Source organism: Typopeltis vanoorti, chromosome 10 (assembly GCF_054136105.1).
Source record: "Typopeltis vanoorti isolate ZY-2024b chromosome 10, IOZ_Tvanoo_1.0, whole genome shotgun sequence".
Lineage (NCBI taxonomy): Eukaryota > Metazoa > Arthropoda > Arachnida > Uropygi > Thelyphonidae > Typopeltis > Typopeltis vanoorti.
The window spans coordinates 41077312-41095919 of record NC_143558.1 but is presented as its reverse complement, the minus strand read 5'-3'; the positions used below and the strand labels follow the sequence as shown (position 1 = coordinate 41095919).

The 18608-nt window shown below is 36.5% G+C and overlaps 1 protein-coding gene across 1 annotated transcript in view; it reads right to left on the bottom strand.

Moving 5' to 3' along the window:
• Positions 1–232: 232 nt before the first annotated feature.
• Positions 233–18608, bottom strand: part of LOC150102361 (regulator of microtubule dynamics protein 1-like) — a 213409-nt gene continuing 195033 nt past the window's right edge. Inside the window, exon 9 of the mRNA XM_090399337.1 lies at positions 233–802. Coding sequence (XP_090255463.1) covers positions 734–802 — 69 coding nt within the window. The 3' untranslated portion in view covers positions 233–733. The remainder of the gene's footprint in view (positions 803–18608) is intronic.

Here is an 18608-nt window from a genome sequence, read left to right as displayed (position 1 = left end):
GTATATATTTTGATTCTTTTCTCATCTCAATATTTCGAAAATATGAGCATTTAAAATACTGTTCATTGCTTTAAAGTTTCTTTCATTCCCTCTAACCCCCCCCAATGTGGCAGTTTTTATTTATTATTATTTTTTAATGTGGCAGTCAACAATATTGATGTATTAAGAAGGAAATATTCTTACAGATGTATAAATATGAAAAGTTACAGTATAAAAGTTTTGCAATACTCAGTAATTTTTTTTTGTTTGTATTTTCATTCTGAATACATTTATACATATAAGGAAGCTATTCCATATTCCTTATTAAAATGTAAAAGTAGCAATGCTAACAAACATGGCTTCTTGTTCAGTACAGTTTTTTTCCCCCCTCAATTTACAATTCATCATTAACTATCACAAGAACTGAATATATAGGCATGTATATACTTTTTATTCCTTGTTTGTGAAATATATGTATAACTTCAATTGTATACTTTTAAATAGCCAACTGATTACTGGTCCACAGAATAATCACAATAAAAAAAAACTTGCAGATGTAAATGATTTCAATACTTTATCCCCCCCATTGCAGACACAGTAGAAATGCCCTCACATATCATTCAATGAATAATTGGGTATATTATTAAGGTAATTAAAAATTCAAGCTCTGCTAAAAACTGGTAAGTTAAACCTCAACAGCATTACAAAAGTGAACTCCAGTAATATAATAATACAACCCAGCTGAGACAATAATTCATTCCTGAGCTTTATATGTTTGATATTTCTGCTGCAAATCCTTCAGTTCAGTATGAGCAACATCATCCTGAAAAAAAAAAAAAACTCAATTTAATATTTATTTTTTTTATATAAACAGATTTAATACAAAAAATATTTTACCCCTTTTCTTTTTAAATGAATAATTTCCTATTAGTACACTTAATTGCATTGAACAATAACAGTATTACATGCACCCCTCAAAGGTATATACTGGGATACACACGTTTATTATTCAATCATGTTTTTAACTTTGGAGTCTCTGTTGCTCAGTTGGTATGAGCCCTTTGGTTGAAAAGATCTGGGTTCGAATACTGTCTATAATGCTTCAATAAAATGGTGAGTTAGCTGATCTCATATGGAGGTAGAAGGTTTTTCCCCTCCTGGAAATTTAGGTTTTTCATCCCTCAGTAAGTGCAAACTGGCCCTGTGAACATAGTTCTGCATAAAATACTTATCCCTTGAAGGATGCAGCAGAGAAATGGCAAGCTGGCTGCATTAAACTCCTAAAGCTCCTAATCAGAGGACTCAACCATATTGGAAGGAAGATAAATGGGTTTTTAACTTTGGCTTATTAACAATTTAAACAACAATAACTAAAATTATAATTTAACTAGGGGGGGGGGGGCTCCCCCCTGGCACCTTTGATGACCTCAATACAGAGGTCATCATCAGAAAAATACATATGTCTAAGAAACAAGCTACATGCTACTGCACTTTACAAAAGTAAAATAAATCTAAGCTGCTTATTAATCTTTTATCTAGTCTTACCTCTAGTGGAAAAAAAAAAAAAGAAAAAAATTAATAATGTTAAAAAAAAAAGTAAATATAAAAATAAATTAAAAACAGAACTACATTGAACGTTTCTCAAGTCATCTTGTATTGAGATTTCTTTCTGGGCTTGTTCCGGTGGCTATAAGGGTTGCAGTTGGGTCCTCCACATTCTTGGAATGATTAGTCCATCATTTTTGTTCAGGTTTGGATTGTGTTTCAGCATTTCACAGGCTTCTTTAAATTTTCTCTCGAACCAGGTTTAGGTGCAATATAGGGACTTGGTGCCTTTCTAGTCAAATCTATGGTATGTTTGGAGTGTGTGGTCTGATAGGTCTATTTTTCCATAATTTAGGTATTTAATGTATGGTTTGTGTTCGTCTTTTCTGATTAGGATAGTGTGACCTGTTTCCCCCTATGTAGGGTAGGTTACACGTGCATTGGATTTTGTAAACCCTTTGGTGGGCCAGGTGTGGAAGAGGATCTTTGGAAGAACTGAGTAAATGTCTTAATTTTGTTGAGGGTTTGAAGATAGTCTTGATGTTGTATTTATGTAATGTTCTATTTTTTTCTGAAATGCCTCTAACATAGGATGTGGCTAAACAAAAAAAAAAAAAGTTATAAGAATGCCATAGTCACACCCTATGTTAGGGGTATTTCAGAAAAAATAGACAGAACACCACATAAATACATCAAGACTATCTTCAAACCCCAACAAAATTAAGACATTTACTCAGTTCTTCCAAAGATCCTCTTCCGCACCTGGCCCACCAAAGGGTTTGCAAAATCCAATACACATGTAGCCTACCCTACATAGGGGAAACAGGACACAGTATCCTAATCAGAAAAGACGAACACAAACCATACATTAAATACCTAAATTATGGAAAAACAGGCCTATCAAGACCATGCACTCCAAACATACCATAGAATTGACTGGAAAGGCACCAAGTCTCTACACTGCACCAAAACCTGGTTTGAAAGAAAATTCAAAGAAGCCTGTGAAATGCTAAAACACAATCCAAACCTGAACAAAAATGACGGACTAATCATTCCAAGAATGTGGAGGACCCATCTGCAACCCTTAGAGCAACCGGAACAAGCCCAGAAGGGAATCTCAATACACGAGGACTTTAGAAATGTTCAATGTAGTTCTGTTTTTAATTTATTTTTATATTTAAAAAAAAAAAAAAAAAAAAAAACTTATTTTTATTATTTTTTTTTAACATTATTTTTTTTTCCACTAGAGGTCAGGTTAGATAAAAGATTCATAAGCAGCTTAGATTTATTTTACCTTTGTAAAGTGCAATAGCATGTAGCTTGTTTTTTATACATATGTATTTTTCTGATGATGACCTCAATACAGAGGTCGAAATATCAAATGTCACTTTCCTAATATTGAGTAAAGTAATTATTTTAACAAGTGTGTTGTGTCTCCATAAATTCTTAATCATGAATCTATATATACAATTTGCTCTCAAAACTGAAATGGATAAATGCATTTCCTTCTTAGACAGAAGCTTCAGTTTCCTGTCTTTAGGGGAAAAAAAAATACACTGGACTTTACATTTATGCTCTGTCGCATTGTCATCATTGTTAAAAATCACAAACCATTAAATCTCATATTCATGGAACTTGCTCTTGTGCTCTAAGACACTGCTAACACTGGAAATAGATTTTATCAAACCATCTTCTTTTCTAATGGCTTCATTTGATCTTTTGTAATTAAGATGACTTCTAGTCATGGAGTTTCTTCATCAACAGTCTCTTAAGATGCTCTCAACTGCATTACCATCCTATATGTCAAAAGCAATTCCTTCAGATGAAATATTACAGCAGAGGTTCTCAACCCTATGCTCACAGGCACATTTGCACCCGTGGAGCTATTTGCATGCACCTGCTGTCAATTATTAAATAAGGAAAAAATAAAATTAAAACTGGAAAATATAAGACTTCTAGTAATAATATTTATCAAATTCATAAAAAAAAATGTTAACATTTATGTTATATTATGAACATTTTGTAATTCCTCTATCTTTGAGTGCAAGTGTTATTAGTGCCAATTTTGTGCATATATTTTATGTATTTAACCTACTGGCAACCATGTACTTGAGGGATGTGTCATCACTTCACCATTGTTGTTGGCATGCTTTGACCATACACGTTTTCTCATGTTTAAAAATTTTGTCCCAAAATGAGTAATCCAAATAAAAAAACAACGAACCTATAAATTCAATGAATGGAAAGAAGTTTCTCTTTACTCTTTATCCAGAGTAAAGAGAAATATTTTTGCTTATTGTGATGGTTTAATTTAGTTGTATAATAAATGTTTCATGTGTATTTATCCTACTTTCATAGTTAATTGTTATCATTTATTATGATAAGCAAGTATAAATTTTCATAGAAAAAAATATTGGTGCCCGCCACACTTTTCCCAATCTCAAATGTGCCCGTGACCACAACCAGGTTGAGAAACCCCTGTATTAGAGTTACTCTGAAATGCTACTCTACTTTTTTCAATGTAGTCGACACATTTTCATTGATGTCTTTATTATGCTACTTGTTTAATTTTCAGTTCACAGTGAAGTTACCTTTAATTTTTTATTTAAATTATTTATTTTATTTATTTAATTATTTATTTTTTGCAAAAAGGTCTTGCTTTAAGAGAGCCCAACACAAAATTGAAATAGGTTTCCAATGTTGAAAAGATCTTTCAGAGTACTGTTGTAGCAAAGCTTCTTGTTACAGAACACCTTTAACTGCAAGTCAACACTGACCATTGCTTAAACTGTCCTTTGATGGGCATACTCACAATTTTATTAAATCACTACTATTACAATAACACTAGCCTGGTTCGCCAAGTAGATAGCACTGCTACTCACCAACCAACAAGCTGTGGAGTTAAATTCTACTGTAAGTATGGATGTTTGTGACTGTCTTTAGGTGATGGATGATTTTTGTTGCCTAGTGTGAAACCACCATTTCATTTATTGGAGGCTTGAAATCACTTAAAAATTAACCATGTCTGGTGGCTAGAATGGAACCAGATTATCTACCTACTCTTAACCTACCCATGGCACTAAACATAAAACAAGTTTGCAACCTTTCATGGATGGCTTTACATTAAAGACAAACCCTATTTCTGTATCTCTTCCTTGAAATCACTTAAAAATTAACCATGTCTAGTGGTTAGAATGGAACCAGATTATCTACCTACTCTTAACCTACCCATGGCACTAAACATAAAACAAGTTTGCAACCTTTCATGGATGGCTTTACATTAAAGACAAACCCTATTTCTGTATCTCTTCCTTGAAATCACTTAAAAATTAACCATGTCTGGTGGTTAGAATGGAACCAGATTATCTACCTACTCTTAACCTACCCATGGCACTAAACATAAAACAAGTTTGCAACCTTTCATGGATGGCTTTACATTAAAGACAAACCCTATTTCTGTATCTCTTCCTTGAAATCACTTAAAAATTAACCATGTCTGGTGACTAGAATGGGACCAGATTATCTACCTACTCTTAACCTACCCATGGCACTAAACATAAAACAAGTTTGCAACCTTTCATGGATGGCTTTACATTAAAGACAAACCCTATTTCTGTATCTCTTCCAACATGACTTTACTGTCTGAGTAATTAGAAGAGAAAAAAAATCAACCTTTGGATATAAACAATCAATGAGGTCAGAGTGACTAGCAGAATTAAGCAGGGAAGAATTAGTATAGTGCAGCAACTCGTCAGTAAATTTTTATGTTTTAGGTAACCGAAAAGGCGAGGTCAGAGTTAGTAGTACCTCAGCAGTAAGTGAATGATGGCAGCCACAGCTCCAAATACAAATGGCTTGTCACCAAGTCCTCCACCATTTCAGGATGGTATTTTACGTAATATAATAAAGGATTTTGTGGCATACAGTGCTTGTGGTCTGTATGCGTCCCGGGAGTTGGATATGTGGCGGGGGGGGGGGGGGGAGGAGTATGTATATGTGCAAAATGTAGGCAATGGGAGGAATTTAATGAATTAGATATTTTGATAACTGACCTAGTTGCATCAGGGATGGGAAATGAATGTCGGGAGACGAGTAGTGTGATAGAAGAGAATGACGAGCGAAATATGAATGAAAAATTAAGAGCTGGGAGTGTGAAAAGTTTGAGTGATTGTGAAGTTTTCGGAAATGGCCTTGATTGGGAGAATGAATGGCAAGTAAAAGTGACTAATTTGCAGAGAGAGAGAGAGATAGATGAGCTGAAAGAGGAGGTGGAACATCTCCGGAAAGAGATGAGATTAGGCGAATGGAAGAGATGAATTCAAGGCGAATCAGAGTAGGAGTGAGAGAGAGTTATGAGAATGATAGAAGGGGAGAGAATAGAAACAGTAGGAGAGAGGGAACGAGAGGTATGGGAATGACAGAAGAGGAGAGAATAGGATAAGTGGAAGAGAGGGAATGACAGAGATATGGGAATGATAGAAGAGGAGAGAATAGAAACAGTAGGAAGGAGAGGGAATGAGAGAGGTATGGGAATGATAGAAGAGGGGAGAATGGAAACTCTCAGAGAGAGAGAGAGGAAATGAGAAGAATGTAAGGGAGTCCTGGAACCAGGGATAGAGTGATGCCAGGAGAGCAGGTAAGTAGGATAACACAGAGAGAAAGGGTTAAAGAGAGAGAGATGAGCAGTCAAGGAACAGAGTTGTCAGAGGTATGATGTATGGAGACTGAATGATCCATGGGGGTGCAAGATAGGATGCCAGAGGAGTGAAAGGATGGATGAAATGATTGTGATGGTGGGCACAAATGACTTGAGAGGCAATGTAAATCGGGTAGCGAGAGATCTGAGATTCTTGGTTGAGGTTGAACAAAAGAAAATACAGAGGAAAGATTGTGTGTGTGTGTGTTGCCCAGGTATGATAGTGACAGGCTGAGCAGAAAAGCAGCGATACTGAATAGCGTAATAGCCAGAATGTGTCAGAAGAGAGGATTGGAATATGTGGATGCTTGGAGGGCATTTGAGGACAGAATGGAACTGTATGTGAGAGACCATTTGCATTTGAATGAGGAAGGACAAAGGCATCTGGAGAGATTGCTGTTTTCTGAATGAGTTGGTGTGTCAATGCAGGGAAACTAGAATTCCCAGGTGGATGGTAGCAGGTGTGGCCTCTTGTGGGAATGGGTGCTTGGGGGAAAAGGGGACGACATCAGGTAATACTGAGTCCAGTGGGATCTAGAGGTGATAATGATAGATATAGAAGCAGTGAGATCTTTATGCTTTATATGAATGCCAGAAGTATCCGAAATAAAGGAGATGAATTGGTGGTGCTGATAGCATCAGCCTGGTCAAAGATTATTGGGATTTTGGAGACATGGTTGACAGAAGATGATATAATAACAGGAATTGAAATAGCAGGGTACAGCATTTTTTGGTAGGATAGGAAAGGAAAATGTGGTGGTGGAGTACTGCTTATGTCCTCTAAGAGTGGAAGCTTTGGAAGGCAGTGACACTAATGGTTTTGAAAGCATATGGTGTGAGGTAGAAGTGGCCAAGACAGGATATTTAGTAGGGTGTTGTTACAAACCAAGGAGCACAGAAGTGAGGAGCAGGAGATGTTTAGGCAGTTGAGCTTGGCAAGTTCAAGAAGAATGATTGTTATGGGAGATTTTAACTACAGCAGTATAATCTGGAAAGAGGAAAATGCATGTAGTAATAAGGGAATGGAATTTCTAGAATTCTTGAGGGACAAATGTCTTAGGCAACATGTAATAGAGGGAACAAGAGGGGTGTATTCCTAGCTCGCCTCCACATGGTGAGCTCTGGGTAATGCTAAATGAGCTAGAGCGACTACTGGCAACCAGACCTATCTTAATGATCTCCTGGCTATAGACACATGAAATTACAAGCTATGCAATCACCAAACAGTCCTTTTCAGGACCATGAGAAAACAAGAGAAGACAAGAAAAGAAAACTAGGTGCTAATTTCTGGATTTGCCAACTCAACATTGAAGGAATCAGCTTTGCTAAAAGTCAATATCTCTCAAAAATCCTTCGAGAAAATGATATAGACATAGCTGTCTTTCAAGAGATGCACACATCTAATGAACAACAATTGAAATCTAGAGGAAAAATTGCAGGGTACGATATAATAGGAGCTACACATCACCAAGCTCATGGCTGTGCAACTTATGTACACAATAATATACAGAATGCCCACTTAATATCAGCAAATATTAATCAGAATATATAAACTATCATAGCCAAAATTGAAGATCTCACAGTGATTAACATCTATAAGCCTCTCCAGGTAGAATGGCCACCTGAAGTAATTCCCATATTTCCACATCCTATTATTTACATAGGAGATTTTAACAGTCATCACACCATGTGGAATTACAATAATAATGATGAAAATGGTGAAGCATTAACAAACTGAGCTGAGCAAAAACAATCTTAGTTTAATATTTGATGCAAAGGACAAAGGAACCTTTAAGGCTGCAGCATGGAAGAGGGAATACAACCCAGACCTCTGCTTTGTTACCCAAAATTTGCAAAATCAACTGATAAACACAACAAGACAAGTCCTTAAAGATTTTCCAAGCAGCCAACACCGCGCAGTATTAGTAGAAGTAGGAATACAAATACCAATAATACGGTCTATTTCACGACCAAGATGGAATTTCAGAAAAGCGAACTGGCAGGATTTTTCACAAGAACTGGATAAAATAGTAAGATGGATACCTCCTGTGAGTGAAAACTACAACAGATTTATTGGAGCAGTCATATCAACAGCGAAGAAGTATATTTCAAGGGATTTCCGAAAGGAATACATACCTGGCTGGAATAAAGACTGCGAAGAGCTATACCAAGTCTACTTAGAATCTGGTGACTGTGACATAGCTGACGAAATACTCCAGAAGCTTGATAATGAACGCAGAGAAAAATGGATAAAAACTACAGAGGACTTAGACTTTAAAAAAATCAAGTAGAAAGGCATGGAACCTATTAAAGAAGTTAGATGGAAGTAACCCATTCACTCGTAAAGATCCTTTGGTGACTCCAGATCAAATTGCCTGTCGAATAACCTTGACTAGAGCCCCTCAAGATCATCAACACACATGGGAAGTTAAACGAACACTCAAAAACTTATGACAAAGTGCAGATAGCAGTTCCCAATTTTCAAGAGAATTTACCACAGACGAAATAACTGAAGCCTTGAAGGAGGTGAAAACTGGCAAAGCACCAGGCTTTGATGGTGTTCACCCTGAATTCTTGGTAAACTGTGGAAAAAATGCTCGTCAATGGCTATCAAGATTTTTTTCTCACATTTTAAGGACCGGAAACCTTCCAACAGCCTTTAAGAGAACCAAAATATTAGCCATATTAAAACCCCACAAGCCTCAAAATCAAGTAGAGAGAGCTATCGCCCAATTGTGCTCCTCAGTTGCTGTTATAAGCTCCTCGAGAGACTCCTCCTTAACAGAATTGGGAGCAACTGTTGAGCAACCAGGCTTCCAGAGATGTTTGAAAACCTCTGTTGTGTTTGTTGACCTTACTGCTGCATATGACACAGTATGGAAAGAGGGGATGCTATACATGCTGATACAAGTCATACTGTAAAAATAATCATAATTAAAATTCTGAATATTTTTACGTATTGTTTATGTTAAAATGTTTATTAGTTTTAGTTTCATAACACATTGTCGGCACTTGCGATATGCCCATTATTGAAATTGCTTTGTCAAAAATGATATGTAAAGAAGTTAAAAAATTGATGTACTTACTAGATTTGATATTTGTATTACTTACAGGAATTTTAATGTAATTTAAAATATTAAGTTTTGTGTTTTTATGAAGACATTCTCTCTTGTCGCTAACGGAAACAACCGTGTCAGCCATTATACAGTACTTACTTTCTCGTTTGCCATGGAGTGCGCATGCTCGCCGAGAAGTTTCATGTGTGATTGACAGCTGACAAGTTCGGTATCGAAGCAACGGGAGAGTAAACAAAGATAGCGTTTGGGAGGAATTTAGAACACAGGCCGGCAGATATTTAGATTCAGAGGAACTTGATTTTTTTTTATGTGACAGTCGGAGGAAAATTAATAGTATATTCCAAAAAAGGAATCGTGGAACTATTAAGTTTCAAAGTGGAATAAGTATTGATAAATAAAAGGAAAATATTGCTATATACGTTTTAAATGGAATATTGGAGCAAACACTAATTGAAAGATTTATAGTAGATTCCGAAAAGGGAATCATAGAACTGTAAGTTTTTTTTTCTTTTTTTTAATTGGAAGAGTTAAGACTGTCAATAAGCATTTAGTGAATAAAAGAAGAATTTGCTATTTACATTCTAAAGGAATGTTCGAGAAAACTCTGATTAGGAAGTTTCATCTGTATTAAGGACGCCGAATCTGACTATTATTTCTACTGAAGAAAAGAGATAGAATTGATGTGCGTTACATAAGTGATGATAAAGGATCCTGTGAAAATGAAGAATAAAGTCATATATCTTCGGAAAAGGGCCTTGACAGAGAAAGAAACTGGCTATGAACATTTTGTGATTGTGCAAACAAAGTGTTTAGTCTAGTTTTAAGTGTAAGTTTATTTTTAAAAGGCCTTGGATCCAATTAATTTTGTAATTAGTTATGTAATATCTGTTTGAAGTGTATATATATTGTTTTTGTTATATTAAATGTGTTTATTTTATATTTTGGTCTTGTGTCAGTGATTAGTTGGATTCTGAAAGAATTAAGGTCATTGCACCAATTGGAGTGAACCTTTGTGCATATAATAATATATAGGTACGCTCGGAATTAAAAAAATAATTGTTAGAAACAGAGATCATCTCTATGGTAGGATTAATATTAAGATAATATCTATGAATATTATATATATAAAAATCCACCGATTATTAACAATACCATTCCAATCCATCATAAGACTTATTGGTAACATGCTTTCTGACAGGTTCTTCCATGTGGTACTGGGAAACAAAATGAGCAAACTGAGAAAGCTGAACAATGGGCTCCCACAGGGCTCAGTATTAGCACCAACTTTATTTAACTTATATACATCTTTTTTAAATAACGAAACTTGTGGTGAGATCATAATTATAAGAAACACACGTATTAACCACAGTGAAAATTATTTAATGTAAATATTTCATCCTAAGTATCTTAGGACATCATCAGTATAGTAGTTTAAGCAATAATAGGAATAACATACAGTTAAGGTGCATGATTAAATTAGAATTAAAATAGATTCTATTTTAATCATGCGCCCTAACTGTATGTTATTTCTATTATTGTTTCAACTACTGTACTGATGATGTCCTAAGATACTTAGGATGAAATATTTACATTAAATAATTTTCACTGTGGTTAATACGCGTGTTTCTTATAATTATATACATGTGATCTACCGACAACTCGGTCAAAAAATTTGCTTATGCTGATGACATAGCCCTTGCCATCCAACACAAGAGCATTGAAGTAACAGAAGATATTCTCACAAATGACCTTAGAACCATTGGGGAATACTTTCATAAATAGAGACTAACACCAAACCTCAATAAGTCCGAGGTTAGCACTTTTCACCTAAACACCAAACTGGCAAATAGGAAACTTCAGGTCAGCTTTAACAACACAATGCTGCAGTACCAAAATTTCCCTAAATATCTGAGTGTTACCCTGGACAGAACACTATCTGTCAAAAGACATCTGGAGAATCTCTCTTTAAAGATCAGAACCCGTAATAACATCATACAAAAACTGTGTGGTTCTACACGGGGTTCTTCTGCTATTACACTGCGATACTCCACGTTGGCCTTAGTCTACTCTGTGGCAGAATATTGTTCACCAGTATGGCTAAACAGTCCTCATATCAAGAAAATTGACACACAAATAAATGCAGTGATGAGAACAATAACAGGTTGTGTCAAATCCACCCCCCCCTTCCTACTGGCTTCCAACTTTGAGTAATATTGCACCACCAAACTTACGCAGACAAAATGATCTAGTAAAAGAATACAAAAAAATAAACAACAATCCCCTGTTGCCAATACATGAAGACCTCCCATATATAAACATGAATCGCCTTAAATCCTGACAGTCTCCACTAATACTGGCTGAAGAACTAGTCAATAGCAAATTTCAATGTTAATTCAAAATGGCTAGAAACTTGGAAAGAAAAATCGCCACCAGACTTAAACAAGTATATCCATCCCAACCAAAATCCGAAAGGGATTGAGCTTCCACGTCACCTATGGAAAAGCCTAAATAGGATATGCACAGGACATGGTATCTGTTCAGACAGCTTATATAAGTGGGGAAGATCACCTACACTCCAATGTGACTGTGGGCCCATAAATCAAACCATCTGGCACATTGTGGAGAACTGCAGCATAAGAGCCTACCCTGCTGACATGAGAGACTTTTTTGAGGCAGATCCTTCAGCTCTTGATTGGCTATCTGAACTAGACTTAAAATTTTAGACTTTTTTTTACATATTTGTATATGTGCATTACTTGTTTCATTTTTATTGTCTGCACAAATATGTATTTATTTATTCTGATGTCATGTGTCTTTATTATGCCACATACTAAATTAATAAGAGGGAACAAGAGGTTCAAGAGTTTTGGATTTGGTGATAGCATCAGAAGAGTTGATAATAACTGAGATGATATCTCTCCCACCAGTTTGGTTTTGACTTGGAAGATGAATAGACATGCAGAAGCATCAAAGAAAAGGAAACATGTGTAGGATTATAAGGCAGGTGATTATAATAGTCTTAGATATCAACTTGGGGAAGTTCCATGAAAGCCCAAGTTATCATTAGTGCTTGGGAAATTGTGAAGGAATATTTGTTAGCAGCAATAATAAACTGTATTCCACGAGTGAAGAAGAGGATACAATTTGGTGTAAAGTGGATGACAAAAACAATATCAAACAGGAACTGCAGGTGAAAAAGAGATTATGGAAGAGATATAAGGAGAAGGGTGGAGAGCAGATGCACGAAAAATATAAGACATAGGCCAGGAGAGTGACTAGTATGGTGAAGAAGGCAAAACTCGAATATGAGAAGAGATTGACACCAAGATCCAAAGAAAATCCTAGGAAATTTTTTGGCTATGTGGCCAGTAGGAAGAGAAATGATTGTGGAAGAATGGCAATGAGGGATAAAAATGGGAATAGAGTGACTGATGCAGAGGACATAGTGGATTTGTTCAATGAGCACTTTATTGGAGTATTTCATCCTGGAGAAGAAAGTTTTAATACTAGAGGAATAGGACAGGTTTGGAGTTTAGAGGTGCAAGAGAAGAGAGTGTTCCAAATACTGAGTACCCTGGATGTCAGTAAAGCTGTGGGACTGGATGGTATTTCACCACTGGTTTGAGAGAATGTGCTAAAGAACTGACAGCTCTGTTGACTGGGCTCTTCAATAAAAGTCTGGCTGCGGGAACAGTACCGAAGAAATGGAAGGAAGGTAAGATAGTGCTGTTGCATAAGGGTGGTAGTAGACTGGAAGTGTTTAATTATAGGCCAGTTTGTGTGTTATCAGTAGTTATTAAGGTCTTGGAAAAATTAGCAAGGGACTATATGCAGCATTGGGCAGATGAGGTAATGTTATCTGTGAGAATCAACATGGATTTGTTAAGGGACGCTCTTGCTTTAGTAATATGATTGCCTTTTATAATAAAATAACAAGAGCAGTTGATGAGGGAAAGGCATATACTGCCATTTTTTTGGATTTTGCGAAGGCAATAGGTTTAAATGTCGGGTTAGTCAACTGGATTCAGGATTGGCTGTCTGATAGGTATCAGAGAGTTGTGTATGGTGGGACAATATCAAGGAAGCAGAAGGTTACAAGTGGGGTTCCACAGGGCTCAGTACTGGAACTTGTATTGTTCAACCTTTATATTAATGACATTGTCAACGGATTGCAAGGGAATATTCAGTTGTTTGCGGATGATGTGAAGCTAGGAAGGGTTATCAGTAATAGTGCAGACATGGCAGTCCTGCAAAAGGATTTGAATAAACTAGACAAATGAATGGGGTGTAGGTTTAATGCAGCAAAATGTAAGTTTGAAGTTTGAAATTTTGAAGTTTGGGATCCATCGACTGGAGGCTGCATACTCGATTGGAGGAACTGTAGGAGAAAGTAAGGGAGACAAGAGATATGGGGGTGATGATTGATAGAAAACTGAAATTCAGGGAGCATATTGCAAAGGTGGTTAATGTAACCCAGAGGATTGCTGCAATACTGAGAAGAAATCATTCCATTGTATAAGATGTTCTCAGTATTGCAATACTGCAATACTGAGAACATCTTATACAATGGAATGATAACTCTTATCTCTACAGGTCAGAGATAAAAGAGTTATCATTCCATTGTACAAGATCCTGATCAGACCATACTTGGACTAGTGTTCTGAAATTTGGTCCCCAGGATTTGAAATGTGATAAATTAACTGTGCTACAGAGGTGGATAACAAAGATAGTTTCAGGACTGTACAATATCAGTTATGAGGATCAGCTGAGGGAATGTGGGCTGCACAGTTTGATGAATAGAAGAAGAGGTGATATGATAGAGACTTTTAAATTGTTGAGAGGCAGTTACAAAGTGGACATTGGGAAGTTCTCTGGCTTGGTAGAACAGATGGAAGGAGCGATGACAAGAGGCCATCCCTGGAAGTCACAAAAGGAAACTGTGAGCAAGAGGGTGAGGAGCGGTTTCTTTGCATGGAGGGTGGTTGAACCGTGGAATGCATTGCCTGAGAGAGAGAGTGGAGAGAGCAAGAAAGGTCAATGAGTTCAAGGAGTGGTATGATAGACTTTGTGTTTCCTAAGAAGGGCCTCCCACGATGAGTCTCTTGACACCATGGAGACCTGAATAACAATAATAATAAAATTAAAACAAAAAAGGGATGGGGTTGAATTTTTTTTATGCGACTCCTACCCATAAAAACTGTAAATTTGTAATTCACAAGTATTGTGGATGGGGAAAGTTTTTTATTTTTTTTCTTCATTTTATCTATGTATTTATTTTTAGATAATTTAGAAACCCTGCTCTAGCAACCAAACTTGGAACTTTTCAGGCCACTTCAGTCTGCCAATAAGCAGAGCAGTTTTCTCACACAAGGTCATCTTTTATCTAATTAAACATTCACAAATATCCATGTCCAGTGGGATTCAAATATGTATCCCACTGGATACATACATGATGGGAAGTTAACAGCCTCTATATATATATATATATATACAGGGTGTTCGGGATAAATTTGACATATTTATAATTAATTATATTTTTCCGTAAGTTACATGTATTAACACACACTTCTCTTCATTTAAAAGTTTGGACCCTTCTTCATTCATATACAAGATGTCAGAAAGGATGGATAGCTGGAACCCACCTGAATCATGGAAGAGAATAACTTGTATCATGATGATTCGTGCCCGCCATCAAAATAAGGATATTACGACTGCTGCCCAATGCTCCCTGAATACAGTAAAAACAATCAGGCATGAACTAGAGACTTGCAATGGTGACTACGAGGATGTAGCAAGAAGAAAGATCCCTAGCAGACGATCTGATTGCGTTCGTGCAGCAGAATTCCTCGCAAATCTGCAGGAACAGGTGTTGAAGAACCCTGGCATTGGAATTCGGGCTTTGTTCGTGGAGTTGCTAACTGTAGTCAAGCCCTGGATAACAAGGGTAGCCAATGGTAGGCCGTATGTATGGCAGCAGGATTCGGCCCCTTGCCACACCTCTGGGAAAAGTCAAAAATGGTTGTCTGAAAATTTCTACGACTTCACCAGTCCAAATGTTTGGCCTCCAAACTCCCCAGACCTTAACCCCATGGATTATTTTGTATGGGGCGCAGTTGAAAAAGACACCAATCGCACTTCCAGTAATACAAAAGCCCAGTTAATGGATAAAATTAAAACAGTTTTTGCGGCCCTTCCCAGGGAGACTGTAGCATCAGCTTGTTCGAGGTTCCGAAGCAGAATTGAAGCTGTGATCGATGCTAATGGTGGTTATTTTGAGTAAATCTTGTTGATAGTATTGTAATTAACTCTGCATGTAATGTTTTTTTGTCAATTCATTAAATTTAATAGATACAAAGATTTTCTTTTTCCTTACGAAACTGTCAAATTTATCCCGAACACCCTGTATATATATATATATATATATATATATATATATTAGGAGAATTCATTTTTACTCGGTTGGAATATTATAAAATAAGTTTAATGACTATTACCGAGAGAAAAGATGGCAAGATATATTTAACAAGATACTACTAGTTTACTAGTTTCGTTACAAGAACATCGTCAGGTATCATACTCAAAGAAGTATATAAAAAATTACAGAGACTTAAAATTGTACTAACAGAACAAGTGAAAAACAGTAGCATGTTTGAAAAAATGCAAGTATGAGTTCCACACAAACGAATACTACGCGCTGTCGCGAGTGCGCCAGTACTGAACAGAAGCAACGTGTGCGTCCGAGAGATTGTAACTCAAGCTGTTGTTGATATGAGAGGAATCTAGAGAAATTTCTCTTGATTCAACAATCTTTCTTTTGAGTTCATCGTAGCACACATGGATATTAGCAGTTTGAGTCCAGTTTACTGGCGGCCTTCGTCTGAGTTAGCAGAAAAGAGAACGTGGCTAGAGAGAGCGCTAGCTCTAGTCCTGTTATAGGAGATATCTCTACGGTGTTCATCCAAACGTAGAAGGATGGATTTAGCAGTCTGTCCATAATATGGCTTTCCGCAATCACACAAAATCTTGTAGACTCCTGGAAACTGAGTAGGAAGATGTTGCTGTTTATGTTTGCAAAGTAATGAACAAAGTTTTGGAAGCGTAGTGTAGCACGTTTTGAAGTTAAATTTCTTGAGAATCTTTGCCAGTTTTGGTGAAAGAGAGCTGATGTAAGGCAAGGAGATGAAGGCTCTTGGGGGAGGGGGATCTTCAGCAGTAGTTGAGTGCCTGGGGGAAAGAAATTTGTCAATCTTCTTTGGAGAGAAGATTCTTTCTGCTCTAGCGGATTTTATCGATTCTTTAAAATTAAGGAAACGTGGAATAATAGAATTGCACTTACATCTTTTAAGAAATACAAGTCTGTTGAGAAATACAAATCCGCTAGAGCAGAAAGAATTTATAGGAAGGCAAAACTAGATCTTTTATCGGAATGCATTTGTGATACCAAACGTTGTCTTGCTGCTTATTTTTCCAAGAAGACCTCTCACGAAACACGTTTTTCTCATTCTCTAGACAGTTCATCTTGGAACCATTTAAAAGAAATTAGCACTCTTAAGGCTTCTAAAATACAGAATTTAAACAAAATAAAACTCATTAGAAAATATGATTCTCTTAAATATAATCAAGATAGCAAAACTTCTCATTTTGACTCTACCTATCTAAAAAAAGTTGTCATCAATAAGTCTTCCCATCAATTATCTTTGGCAAAAGAAAGCATACTTGCTAAAGGTCTCAACTTTGTCACTGCTCCTACATCCATCCCTAGAGAACATCTCTTAACAAAGATAGAAAAGGCAGCTTCTTTATTACCAAAGAAAGACGCCAACCTCCTCCGTATGGAAGCAATTTTCTGTATTAATAAAGCTAGACCTCCACCTGACAACATTTCTTACTCTGAAAGGAAAGCTATCAAGTCCTTAAAAGATAATAGTAACATAGTTATCATTTCCGCAGACAAAGGGAATGCAACTGTCATCTTAAACAAGTCTGATTACCATAATAAAATCTTGGAACTTTTAAATAGTGATACCTACTCAGAAATTGCTAATGACCCTACGATGGAACTACATAATAGAACTAATAATTTATTAAAAACCACCTTAGAGTTACAAAAAAACATTCGGCTTTCTCTTCAGTCGCTTCATCCCTTGATACCTCGACTGTATGGTCTCGCCAAGATTCACAAAAATAACTGCCCACTCAGACCTATAGTTGAGGGCATACACTTTCCCACTTATAATCTCTCCAAATTTCTAGCGAGTTTTCTAAGAAATCTTTCTGGAATTTCTTCTTCACATATTAAAAACTCTGCAGATTTTGTTTCTAAAATCAAGGACATCAAACTTAAAAAAACAGATTTAATGGCCAGTTTTGATATTGTTTCTCTCTTTACAAATGTTCCTGCTCAAGAAGTCCTCGATCTTCTCAAGAATAAATTATCAAAAAAACTCTTTGCTCTTCTCTCCCATTGCATAAAGTCAGGATACTTCAAATATGATAACAAGATCTACTTACAAAACGCAGGTCTGGCTATGGGCAGCCCACTCTCTCCGATTCTTGCGGACATATTTCTCAACGAATTTGAAGGAAAAGCTATTAACTCCTTTCACTTTAAACCAAAAGTCTGGTACTGATATATTGATGATATTTTCCTCATCTGGGAAGATGGCGTCAATAACCTCTATTTATTTTTAGACCACCTAAACAAGTGCCACGAAAAAATCTCTTTCACCCTCGAACTGGAATCGGATGACTGTCTTCCCTTTTTAGACCTCAAACTTACCAGATGTGCTGAGAACATTAAAATCTCAATTTTTAGAAAGCCTACTCATACTGACAGATACCTTCGTGCTTCCTCCCATCATTATCCTCCACAAAAATGTAGTATTATTTCCACTTTAGCCCACCGAGCCAAATCATTACTTACCGAAGAAACAGAAATTATAAATGAACTCAGTTTTCTTAAAAAAACGTTTATTAACAATGGCTTCACTCCAAAGAAGATTGACAAATTTCTTTCCCCCAGGCACTCAACTACTGCTGAAGATCCCCCTCCCCCAAGAGCCTTCATCTCCTTGCCTTACATCAGCTCTCTTTCACCAAAACTGGCAAAGATTCTCAAGAAATTTAACTTCAAAACGTGCTTCACTACGCTTCCAAAACTTCGTTCATTACTTTGCAAACATAAACAGAAACATCTTCCTACTCAGTTTCCAGGAGTCTACAAGATTTTGTGTGATTGCAGAAAGCCATATTATGGACAGACTGCTAAATCCATCCTTCTACGTTTGGATGAACACCGTAGAGATATCTCC